The sequence below is a fragment of the Ctenopharyngodon idella genome, chromosome 5 (genome assembly GCF_019924925.1).
Source record: "Ctenopharyngodon idella isolate HZGC_01 chromosome 5, HZGC01, whole genome shotgun sequence".
In the NCBI taxonomy this organism is placed as follows: domain Eukaryota; kingdom Metazoa; phylum Chordata; class Actinopteri; order Cypriniformes; family Xenocyprididae; genus Ctenopharyngodon; species Ctenopharyngodon idella.
In genome coordinates, this window is record NC_067224.1 from 9664504 (window position 1) to 9677155 (window position 12652).

At 36.2% G+C, this 12652-nt stretch overlaps 2 protein-coding genes across 5 annotated transcripts in view; one reads left to right on the forward strand and one right to left on the reverse strand.

Annotated features, from left to right (window-relative positions):
* Nucleotides 1–7320, forward strand: part of prune2 (prune homolog 2 with BCH domain) — a 33466-nt gene extending 26146 nt beyond the window's left edge. For all 4 annotated transcript variants that reach the window (XM_051894540.1, XM_051894539.1, XM_051894536.1 and 1 more), the window contains exons 8-11: nt 502–600; nt 1024–1062; nt 1177–1221; nt 5466–7320. In XM_051894540.1, coding sequence (XP_051750500.1) covers nt 502–600; nt 1024–1062; nt 1177–1221; nt 5466–5493 — 211 coding nt within the window. In that variant the 3' untranslated portion in view covers nt 5494–7320. The remainder of the gene's footprint in view (nt 1–501; nt 601–1023; nt 1063–1176; nt 1222–5465) is intronic.
* A 110-nt stretch (nt 7321–7430) lies between these two features.
* Nucleotides 7431–12652, reverse strand: part of pcsk5a (proprotein convertase subtilisin/kexin type 5a) — a 44615-nt gene continuing 39393 nt past the window's right edge. Inside the window, exons 34-37 of the mRNA XM_051894535.1 lie at nt 11913–12130; nt 9667–9767; nt 9369–9564; nt 7431–8427 (exon numbers count right to left, since the gene is read on the reverse strand). Coding sequence (XP_051750495.1) covers nt 7949–8427; nt 9369–9564; nt 9667–9767; nt 11913–12130 — 994 coding nt within the window. The 3' untranslated portion in view covers nt 7431–7948. The remainder of the gene's footprint in view (nt 8428–9368; nt 9565–9666; nt 9768–11912; nt 12131–12652) is intronic.

The window sequence follows — 12652 nt, forward strand, 5'->3', positions numbered from 1 at the left end:
TATATATTATTGTTTTAACTTAAAAAATTCAGCCTTGATGAGCGTAAGAGACTTCTTTTAAAAACATTTACCATTTTAAACAGTAGTGTAAATGATGACTTCCGTCTAAAATGTAGAAAATAATAAAAATAAAGAATAAGCAGGTGTGTCAAAAGACTGGTAGGGCAAGTTCAGACTACCAGAAAAAAATCAGATTTTTTTGCATATCCAGATTTTATCCAGATGGGTTTTTGAAAGTCTGATTCAAACCACATATGGAGGTGGTTTGAAATGTGATTCCAATAAAAGTTTTACAGATGCGTCTCAGTCTGGACGCTCTGGCTGCTCAAATCGGATTTCAAACTGTCTTTTGAACTGTCTTATCGTGACTGTCTGCCTGAGAAGATCTGATTTGAGAAAAAATCTGATTTGCCTGAAGTCTGAACATAGCCATAGTGTACAAAATATTGGTTTTGGAAACAAAAACAAACTAAATAAAATTGAATCATAAATGTTTTCCAGCTCAAAGTTCAGCAGTAAGATAAAGTATGTGAACAGCTTAGCTGAACTGGAGGAGCTCATCCCAATGGAATACATCCACATACCCGAGTGCATCATCAGGTGAGCAAGTATCAATGAGCAACATGTTTAACTGCCTTACATTTAAATGTATGCCAATCTATTTTTGGCACTGAACTATACAATAGGAAGGAGTAAAAAGAGGAATCGTCATGGCACTGATCAGCATCACACATAGATTGTGAGAGTGAGACGATTGCTGACAGATGTAGCTGTTGAAGAGGTGTTGAGTGTGTTCATGAGAATCTGCACAGGAGTTGTGACTCTGTAATTTAAAACCTGTGAAGACACGTTTCTATGGGAACAGACATTTCAAACGCTGGGGTGAAGAGCAACATTATATGGTTTATACGATTTAGGAGTTACCAGCCTTTTTTCTGCCAAACCCCTATAATCTAACAATCTAATAATGTAATAAATACTGTATGAAATTATTGTCCAATTAATTTATCTCTGCCTCTCTAGACTGGATGAGGAGTTACGGGAAGCAGCAGAGAGCTCTAAGTGAGTATTTTTATTTATTTATTTTTTATTTTTGGAGACAATTGTATTTTTGTCAAAATGTCATACAGTGCTCTAGCTATATAAACAAACATATCTTTTTCATTTCTTTTAAAGAATCAACAGCTTTCTCCAAGGAAGTGAGATTCCACAAGAATCTATGTAAGATTTCGAAATCATTTTAGTAAACAGTCATATTAGCAAATTAAGATGTTTTTAAAGTCAACATGAAATAGCAACAAACAAACCATTTTACATGTTCATGGTAATACTGTGAAAAAAAAAAAAAATCCTTTTAAAAAACATCTCAGGTTACGACTGTAGCCATGGTTTCTTGAAAAGGCAAATGAAACTCAACGTCTGGATCAAGGCTATGGGGAACTCCATAAGCGTGACCGGTGTCCGAAGCACAAGTGCAAACACAACAATTTTTTTGGTCGACGACAGTCTATGACATCTCTACCGGAGCGCCCGTGAGTATAAAAGGGCGCCTGCGATGTATGTCATCCACTTCTTTGTCTGAAGGAGACATGCAGGGAAGCCCGAGGCATGGCAGCAAAACTCGTTGTCTCATTCCCCTTCTCAGGGAACCACAGTTACAGTTGTAACCTGAGATGTTCCCTTTGGAGGTGGAACTCAACACTACATCTGGATTGACGCTATGGGGAACAAATACCCACTCCACCATGCTGAGGGAATGCCTGCCTCATTAGCTGTGCCTATGCACAACCATAATGGGCATAGCATAAATTGATTCTACGGACTTACTTAGCTGGAGTCAGATGCGTCAATCATTCAGGGCACACCCGAAGCCTCATAGCTGTCAAGTGGTAATATTCCTTTGGCCAACACTCAAGCTCTTATGCTTGGACAAGGAAAGCCACATACCCAAGAGAAGAGATCTAGGTTTAGCAGTGTCAACTTCTCTTGCATGACACAGCTTCTAGGGAAAACTGACCCAGGGAGAGCAATTGCAAGTTCAATTGAACTTCCACCACCTCTAGGGGGAGCATATATAGGGGTCACATCTAGAATAATTCACCATCCTTATTACATAGAACTCCAACCCATAGGGAGCCACAGGGGAGCTTCAGCTAAACCACCACCGCACAGTTTGGGGGAAGTGCTCACACCCTGCCTGGACTCATCCGAGATCCCAAGACTCCTGGCACCTGCAAAGGTGCCCAATACCAAAAAGGGATGCTATAAGGCAAATTACATCCACTTGTGAGGTTCTAAGGGATTGGTTAGGGCTCCGACGGGGAGTGGAGGACCCTACTTTAAAACCTAGACAGAAGAGTAGGTTTCTACTCAACACTTACACTACTCAACCCCAAAGAGCAGCCTACCAAATGGGAGCCTGCTAAGCGCTAGCTACAACCCTTGATACTGCTGCCCTTCTAAAAGGGAGCCACCAGGGAGCTATCCTACTTAAAGACCCCAGAATCCTGGGGTCTGGCAGCTCAACCCTCCTAACACACTCATCTAGGACACTGCTATAGCCTGTACTTGATTCAATCAGCACTAGCCATAGTGACAAGAACAAGGAGGGATGCCCCCCAGGCAAACCTCCTCGACTTGTTAACATTATCTACTAGCAGTATCAACTAGATGGGTTTATTCTCTACTAGGAAACAAAATGACCTTCTAAAATAACCCACTCTTGGGTAATAGTACTATAGATTAATGAAATTAATGAAATAAATATACAATACAAGTTTACCCTGCCTCTCCCTTGAGGAAATACTCCTCAATACTCCTTCTCAACCCTGAGTTGATGTATCCCACCAAAGGAAAGCAGTTCCAGCCCATTGCAATAATTGTAATGGAAGAAGGAAGGGAAGGAGGAGGGATGTTACTTCTCAGCAATTCAGTCCTGTTTACCAAATTGCTTTCTTTAGATCACTTCCCTGAGAAATTGTCTCTTCCTCCTAGTGTCCTCAAAGGAGCACAAGTGGCCACGCTCTCCCTCTGGCCTTGCCTCCAGTCCTCAGATTGTGATAGACCAGGGCCCCTCAGAAGTCTTAGGCGAAGATTTAGATCGATGTGGGATGTACCACCTAAAAAGCCTCACCTCTTTAAACTTCCCGACTACCATCTCTTCAGACGTACCAAAAAACTCAGAGGGCAAGACTGGCACATCAAGGAGAAAGTTTCTCTCCTTCTCCTTGATGTCTGCCAAGTTCAACCACAGATGTCTCTCTTTGGGCACCATCGCCACCATTGAACGACCAATGGTAGATGGAAAACCAGTGACCGAGGAACGCGAGAGAGACATACCTTTCTCGAAGTCCTCTGCCATTTCGAGCTTCCTCATTGTGAATCTCTCACAATGGATGCATTCAGCTCCCTCAAGAACTCAAGAACATATGCTCCTCACCCAAACACATAATGCACAAGTCGTGTGTGTCCTCAGGTGTCAAAAATCTGGGACACTAGCCAAGTTTCCATCCAGTTTTTGCGCTGGTTTGTTATCGACAAAGCAAATATGCGCAAAAAAATATTTGCGAAATTAGCTGTCTCAAGGCTGTTTCCATCCAGTTGGCCTTTTACCGATAAAATTGTGTGCGTGCTGACGTCATCCCTAAAAAATTACATTGTCGCATAAGTTTTGCTATATCGTTAAAAAAATCTGCCCTTGAGCCGTTTCCATACATAATTTTGTGTACAATGCAAATTCATAATAAGACAATTGAAATTCATCAGTAGGCTGCTGCTTATTTTCATATATAATGTTATTAAATAGGACATATAAGAAGACAGTGGTGAAGTGAAGCAGATCGTTTGACAGGACTTTACTGCCTTTATTTGAAGAAGGCGCAGGTTTGGACACAGAGCAGCTCATTTGTCCTGTATGCAAAAATGTTTAGGGTCCATAAAAAGACTGGTATAGTGAAATATTCAGTCTTTGCATATTGCAACAATCTTTAACACCTTGAACATGCAGTCAATCCAGTCAAAGTTTGATGCGGCCAGAAATGCATTCAAAGCAAAAGATCATTCAAAGCAAAAGAGTTAGGCCTGTTCGTTTTGGTTTCAGAGTTTAATAACATCAAACAGATCAAAAACATAAAATCGCTGTTTAATTTTTTTTCCAGAGACAGATGCAGCTGTGACCTAAAACATATTATTTGTGTTTTTAACCTTTTTTTTTTTTTTTTTTAAATCGTCTGCATTAGCTAAACCAATGCTTATTGTCACATTTTTAGAATTCTATTAGAGCTTTAGGAGTCAACCACTTTATTTTCCTAAATTATTTGAGATAACATTCTATATTAATAAATTGCACTTGTAAAATTATTTCATTTACAAGTTTCATGTTTGTGATTTTCATTTGTCATGTAGCCTAGAACCGCTTCTGATCATTAAATCGAAACAGAATCGCGATTTTATGACAGTAGGTTACTTTTGTTTATTCAGATACAGAAGTAACATTTCTGTATTTTATTTTTCTTTTCTTTTTGTCAGCTTTGAAAACTCCAACAGTCTTCCTTAATTTGACAGACACCCTGCTTATTTTCTTAAGCTGCAGAGATTTTCACAACACTATTTTCCTCATCCTTGTGATGCACCTTTGATATGGTGCTTTAACGGGAGCAACACGTGAACACAGACACTGCATGTATTTGGCTAATTCTGTTATGTGACACCACATTTATTTGCATTAAATCCCTTTTTCTCGACAAAAAGTGTTTCCAAAACAACTTTTGTGACATTTCAAGTATCGACATAGAATTTCGAAGATAAACGGAAAAAGATTGTGTTGACATTTGAGAAATCCTGTCGACAAATGGAATTTCCAGGCACCCTCTTACGGGTGGTCCAGTAGTGGCATCATGGACTGTTGTTGGCCAATGAAATTGTTGTGTTGGCACACATGCTTCAGACACTAGTCATGCTGATGCCATTCCCCATAGTGTCAATCCAGAGGCAGTGTTGAGTTCCACTTCGTAAGGGAACTCTCATTTTCTGTTGACATCACCAAGATTATGCAGGCTATTTGTTCATGTTAATAGCCAAATTGCTATGTAGCCATTTTTTAAACCTTGCCAATAGTTAACACAATAATTCAATGCAGTTTAGCATTAATGCCATGAAGATTATATCAATATGCTGAAAAAAAAAAAAAAAAATGTTGACAACATAGGTTGTAATGTGTAATGTGTGAGCCTCTATAATCCAAAGCAAACTCCCATTCAATTCTTGGCAAAATAAAGTTCATTCCTACATTTTTTTTTTTTTTTTGGTTACTTGGAAATTCATTTTAAATAAGTAAAATGTGTTGTGAATGCTGTTTCATGTACTGTACACTTTAAAGTATATTAAATTACTTTTCTGGATTTTTAAAATAATACTAAATAATGATAAAATTAATAATACTGATAAAACATTTATATTTGTTGCAGAGCTCAACCCAATGCAAGCAGTTCATAAGAGCCGTTGGCTGTGGGTGCAAGAACAATATGTCTTTAAAGGTTTTGAGTATTTCAAATTGTAATGATTGCACACTGATGTGAATGCAATAATTAATTATAATAAGAGAAAAGGGTATTTTTGTTATCTCACAGTGCTGGGATGATTAAAACAGCACCACAAACAAATCACCTCAAATATAGTAATTCTTCTCACATTTGAATTTGCACCACAGAACAGTAGCTTAAACCAGTTCAATGCTTGAAACATTCTTCATCTCTTATCGTCTTGCAAAAGTTTCTCTTGTTACTTGAATTATGCATGAGAGGCATTTTAGCAATAATATTATGTTGTACTTTCCCCCTTTAGGCTCATAATTTTCACAGTCAGGTATTTTTCTAATTGGAGCATGTATAAAGGGAAAAATAGGCAAAGAATCCTTGCACTTCAGTAGCTCTGTATTAATATTAATGCATGCAAGGTTATTCTAAACACAAAGACAGTGCGTAGCATCCTGTTAGCACCAATGCTAACTCTCTACCCTCTCATGCTAAATTGATGACTTGGGGAAATAGAAGATAGAGCACTCTAGAGTTACTTATTTCCATTGTAAGAAACAATAGGAGTCAGGTATGAATTTAAACTAAGCCTCATATCACTTTATGTATCAGTTCAAAATCAGCAGAGAGAAATCTCTGTAAGTAGTTCTTAAATGTGAAGTGTGTTATGTTGAAATGCTTTATTGCATTAAAGGGTTAGTTCACCCAAAATTTAAAAACTTGTCATCAATTACTCACTCTTATGTCGTTCCAAACCCACAAGACTTTTGTTCGTCGTCGAAAAAGAAATTGAGATATTTTAAATGGAATCTGAGAGATTTCTGTCCCTCCTTTGAGTCCATGAAACTACAACTTTGACGCTTCAAAAGTTCATAAAGAGATCGTAAAACTTGAAACAACATGAGGGTGAGTAATTCATGATTTTTTTTTTAATTTTTGGTTGAACTAACCGTTTAAGCCATTCATATATTGACTCTTTGAACAATGTAGCATGAAGAGTTTTGTTGCTCTTTCAAAGCATTGTTTCGTAATAGTTTTTGCAGTCAAACATGTCTGGCTCAACTTTGAACAGTAGTGGATATTGCCACAAGAGGTGGCCTCAGAATGTTTGTGAAACCCGATGTGTTCATCAAATATTGCTATTCTGTTTGGTGCCACAAGGGGCGCCGGAATGACACATTTCACCTTTAAGAATCATAAGCCATGTAGTAATGCATTAGATGTTCTTGTGCTCAAAGCACTAAAATCAGTCCTAGATGTTTCAGAACTTTGATGTCTTATTGAGTGTTTGCATTGTATAAAGGTAAAAATAGTTGCCACAATCAAAGGTCTGTCAAATCCTAAGAGCATGCTGTTTCAGAGGTTTTCACGTTCGTTGTGACTGATCTGTCTACCTTCAAACACCTCTTGTGTCAGTGTGTGAGAGTGTGTATGTGTGTAGGTTTGTATTTGGGTGTGTGATTGTTTGTGAATGTGTTTATATGCTGTAAGGTACCAAGTTCTTCCTGCTAACAGGTTTGGGAACTAAAATAAAGGGACTTAAAAAGATTGCTGTAAATTCAAATGAAGTGTGCAAGTGTGTGTGTGAATATTTGAGAGACATTATGTTTGTGATTGTATCACTGCATGTGTCCCTGGTTGTTGACATTTGATCCTTTTAGACAGAAATTCTATCAAAGAATATAAATAGATGAACTTTAATCCAGAGGCCTTCTCCAGCAGAGCATATTGAGATTGAGATGTATGTCGTATTGCAGAGTAATATCAATAAATTTAATTCATATCTGAACAGTTGTGTGGTGCTATCTTATGTAATGTTTTGATACCTATGACATTTCTTTCTAAAATTTTAAATGACAAAACTCAGTATGTAACAACACTGGCCAGTTCTCTGATAATTGAAATACAGTAGGTCAAAAATTATACTTGGAATAGAAAATTAACACATAGCATTGTTATACTTTTATTACAATTTACAGTTGACACACTTTCACAACAAAAAATGACCATAAGACAAAGTCCTAAGTGGAAAAACAGCTCATTTGTACTTCTGCTACTAGCAAAAGTACTGCATAGGGACTGCTGACAATGCACACATTCCAAAAAAAGTCACTCACACAGGTAGAACAAACAAACAAAAAGAGTACAACACTCAGCTGTCTTCATAAAAGATGAAAAACGAAAGAGGTCAAAAAAGACAAGAAGCTGAGAGGATGCACTACAGCATAAAATCTTCAACTACAATTTGTGATTGTCACTATATCATCCTACACAATACATTACTATTCACATATGAGTTCAGAACTTTGCTGAACTTTTTTTAAATAGAATTTTTAAACACAATGTTGCTTTTGCATTCCAAATGACAATTTTCATAAACCCTGCAGAATAAATTTCTGTTTAAACAGATGGTGGTGTTATCGGTAGTTGTAGCTCTCGTCGTCATATTCTAACTCATCTTCCTGCTCGTCTCCCAGTTGCCCGTATCTGAATTTGCGATACACAGTGCCGTCCTGCCCCATGTACACAATATCTTCATCTTCATCATCTTCATCGTCATCTTCCCGACTCCCCTTCTGATCACCGAGGTCCACTAGCTGTGACTCACGGAAACGTCCAGAACTAGAGCTTGCCTGACCACCGTAGGCAGAGGTGGATGATGATGTGCCTCTGTAGTAGCTGTCTCTGCCTCCACCATGGCCCAGTTTTTCATACCCACGTGGGATAGCGGTCTCTGGCATGGGTCGTTTGGAAAGAGAACGCTTAATGAGGATGATTACGGCGATCAAGGCAAAGACGAGCAGGATGGAGGCGGTGATGAAGAGTGGCAGGTTTCCTGTGTACTCTTCTTCCTCATGGTTACGGAAGGCAAAGTTAGTGCTTAGGACACACTCACCTTCAACAGAGATAAAAGATTCTTTTAAACGTCTGACACAACAGAAGAACCAAGACAGGACAACTATTTTTAAGTTACTATTTTAGTATTAAAGGAACATTTCACCCTCAAATGAAAATTTTATCCCAGGCTCATTGGAAAAACATAATTGTAATGACATTTCCGTGAAATATTATGTTACTTGCACGTTTTGTGGCACTTTCAAAGTGAAATGTCCAGTGAGGGCACTAAAAACACTTGCAGTTTTATCCAATCAATGTAAATCTGGCAGGGTTTTATTACATTGGTTGTTACATATCGTGGCAGTGGAAATTAAATGTCCAGTGAGTGGCGCTAAAAGTTTAATGCTCTATCATATTTGAAAATAATATACCACCTACACTAAACCCTACCCTAAACCTAACTGATTGTGTTAACAAAAGCAAACGTGAGGGGAAAAAAACATTTGCTGAAGTAACTATACCAGTTTTTTTTGCTTCCAGAAGACTTTGAACTCTTTTATCGTGACTTTTTAATATATCATAGGTCTTTTATCGTATTTCACAGAATTCATATTCATGTATAGTGGTTTACCAGGTGAGATAGTTTACTACATCAGAACATCAAAATGTATTCGTTTACAAATGGTAAAAATGCTTTGAGGTCATTGTGCTGAAAATGAAGAAACTAAAAATGAAAATAAGTCTTTATTAATCAATAATCTGCCCCTGTAATCATAATTTGTATGAAAAGAAATAAAAGTTGGTGGTGGTTTACTGTCACTAGTGTTCATTTTAGCTGGAAACTGCAGTGAAGTATTTGAAATGGTAAGCATTTGGAGTTTTGCAAAAATGTAGGTAGAGGCACATTTTTCCTATGAGCCTACGTTGTCATTTTATATGTCATTGATCAACCTGTTAGTACAGGTAATATTTTGAAATGTCACTTTTAGGTCCAAATACCTCTAGTCTCTGTACAGTTACAGCACTCTTGCTGAACTGCGGCTTTATCTTCCTGTTCTGTGTTGGTGCAGCAGGGCAGACAGCGCCCCCCTGCTGTCAGGATGAACTGTGCTGGACAGATGGTGCAGTTATAAGGCCCAGGACCTTTACATTCCAAACAGGATTCATCACATGATTCACAGTTATAGCCCTGCTCCTGTAGAGAGATCACAAGAGCTATCAGGTGACCACATTCATAAAAAATATTAAAGTAGAATAAGAAGTAAGCGTGTTGAACTGCACTAAAATAGAAGTTTACCTCAGACTTAGCGTATTTTCCTGTGATGCAGGGCGACTCGCAAGTGCCCTCTGTGAGTGTATAACCTGGGTGACATGAGTCACAATCCTCAACACTCTTGCCTGTCAATCAAAATAACATCCCAACATTTTAGGTTTAAATTATTGAATAATTCATGGTTAAATACAGAATTTTAGGTGAAGTGTATCATTTTTTTTGTTAAAATGCTTTCTTATATCCCAGGTAAATAAGCATATGACATTCACAAGTTGACTACCTGAAGAAAGACACGTTGTGGCTCTGTGTTGATTTCAAAACATTGCTCTTTTTGGTTTGAGTTTGTGTTTGGTGTGAGGCATACTTTTTAAAAAAAAGAGTACTTATTACAGAAATAATAAACTTTATATTCGGTTCACATTTAGGTGTATTCTATTACTGTTAAAATTGCATGTTAATTGCAATTCATTGAAACTCTTATAGTTTAAATTTATATGAAATGCAATTAGTTGAACTTAAGAGTGATTTTTGACACTTAATATTCAACAATATTATTGATTTGTCTGCACTGACACTATTAAATAAGAACTGAACTGAGCTGGACGATGACGTTACTGTTCTCTGCAGAACTGCTTTAAAGATGAAAATAACTAATTTAATAATTGATGATCTTATAACGAAACTGAATCAACAATGAACTGACTTCAGCTGAACAATGACAATATTTTCTTTTAGAGCTGCTATACAGCCGAAATTAACTCTGTTTGATTGAAAATTTTTCCTGTTATCACTGTAAAGCTGCTTTGAAACAATCTGTATTGTATAAAGCGCTATATAAATAAAGGTGACTTAACATACTTAAGTAGGAATTAAGTACATCTTTATATGTAATTTCATAATTACTTTGAAATTTGGCTAAAGTGTACAGCTGAATGTACTGACAAGCATTTATGCTAAACTAACATTTAATGTTGTTTCTTGTATGTCATGTATTTAAATATATTTGAAATTACACATTTGTAATGATTAAGTTGCAATTTAGTGCATTTAAGATATATTTACTTTAAATGTAATACTGAATAACATACTACATTGCTTGAGTATGTTATTCAGCTCATCAAAATAAGTGTACTTCTTTAAAGCATGGAAAAAGTTTATTAAAACATAATGATTTAAAATGTACTTTAAAGTAAAACTTTTAATTAGACATTATTACAAAGTGAATTTGATAAAATTGTACTTAAAGTGACTCATAACTTTCTTAACACACTTAAACAATAATATGCAATAATATTTTTAGAATATTATTTAGAATTTTGAGGGGATTTTATGACACTATGCAATATTTATAAAATTTCTATGAGCTATTTTCCCCCCCATTAAAATTAATATAATGGTAATACTTTACAATAAGATTTATTAGTTAAACATTAGTTGATGTATTAACTAACATGAACTAACCATGAGCAATACATTTGTTACTGTATTTACTCATTTTTGTTAACGTTAGTTAATGAAAATACAGTTGTTCATTGTTTGTTCATGTTAGTTCACAGTGCATTAACTAATGTTAACAAGATTTTAATAATGTATTATTAAATGTTGAAATTGACATTAACAATGATTATTAAATGCTGTATAAGTGCAGTTCATTATTCATTCATGTTAACTAATGTATTTAACTAATGTTAACTAATTAACCTTATTGTAGTGTTACTGATATAATTAATATATATTTATATATATATATATATATATATATATATTTTTTTTTTTTTTTTTTTTTCAGATTAAAATAGAGTGAAGGCCTTTAACATTTCTGAATCATGTCCATGATTTTTTGTGTGTTAACATAGCTAATGAAACAAAAGTCAAAAAGTGTCATCCCATTCCGATGAAGCTAAAAATGGTAAAAATTCAAAATGTAAATTTTTTTGGTCAGTTCTGACTAAAGAGGCCCAGTACACTTAAGTGACCTTTTATTTTATTAATATTATATTATCTGCAAGTACAGTTTTTTTTTGTTTTGTTTTTTTAAAATATACTTTTAAGATTTGCTGTACATTAAGGTGTACTTTCAGTACAATTAAGTGCATTTCTTTTCCAAAGGGCCTGTTCAGTTAACTAGTTTGTCAGATCACTCCAAATTGTAATGCTGACATGAATTTTCTGTAAAGCTGCTTTAAAACTACATGTATTGTGAAAAGTGCTATACAAATAAATGTGAATTGAACTGAAATATTTAGTCACATCTGTAAGCCGTTCCATACCTGTGCATGTTCTGCAGGTGGGGTGGCAGGCCTCACATGTTTTGTGGTGTGTGTCGTGGTAGTACGCATCAGGACAGGAAGACACACAGCGCCCCTGTTTCCTGATAAATAGCATCCCCTCTCTGCAGCTCACACACCCCTCAGCTCCGGCCTGAAGACACTCCCCACAGCTCTCATCACACCGCTCACACGTCCTGGAGCCAGCTGAAGCATAGTAACTGGAAAGATTCAGTCAAAAATATTAAAAAAAACAAAACAAATGTAATGCGTTACATATTAAAAGTTGAAATACTGTCCAATTAATTGGTCTGGGTGATGTACCAGTCTATCACTAAAATACTGTAAGACACAAAAAGAAACCACTTTAAAAAAAATTCACCAGCTTCTGATAATCTACAAACCCGATTCCAAAAAAGTTGGGACACTGTATAAATTGTGAATAAAAAAGGAATGCAATGATGTGGAAGTTTCAAATTTCAATATTTTATTCAGAATACAACATAGATGACATATCAAATGTTTAAACTGAGAAAATGTATCATTTTAAGGGAAAAATAAGTTGATTTTAAATTTCATGGCATCAACACATCTCAAAAAAGTTGGGACAAGGCCATGTTTACCACTGTGTGGCATCCCCTCTTCTTTTTATAACAGTCTGCAAACGTCTGGGGACTGAGGAGACAAGTTGCTCAAGTTTAGGAATAGGAATGTTGTCCCATTCTTGTCTAATACAGGCTTCT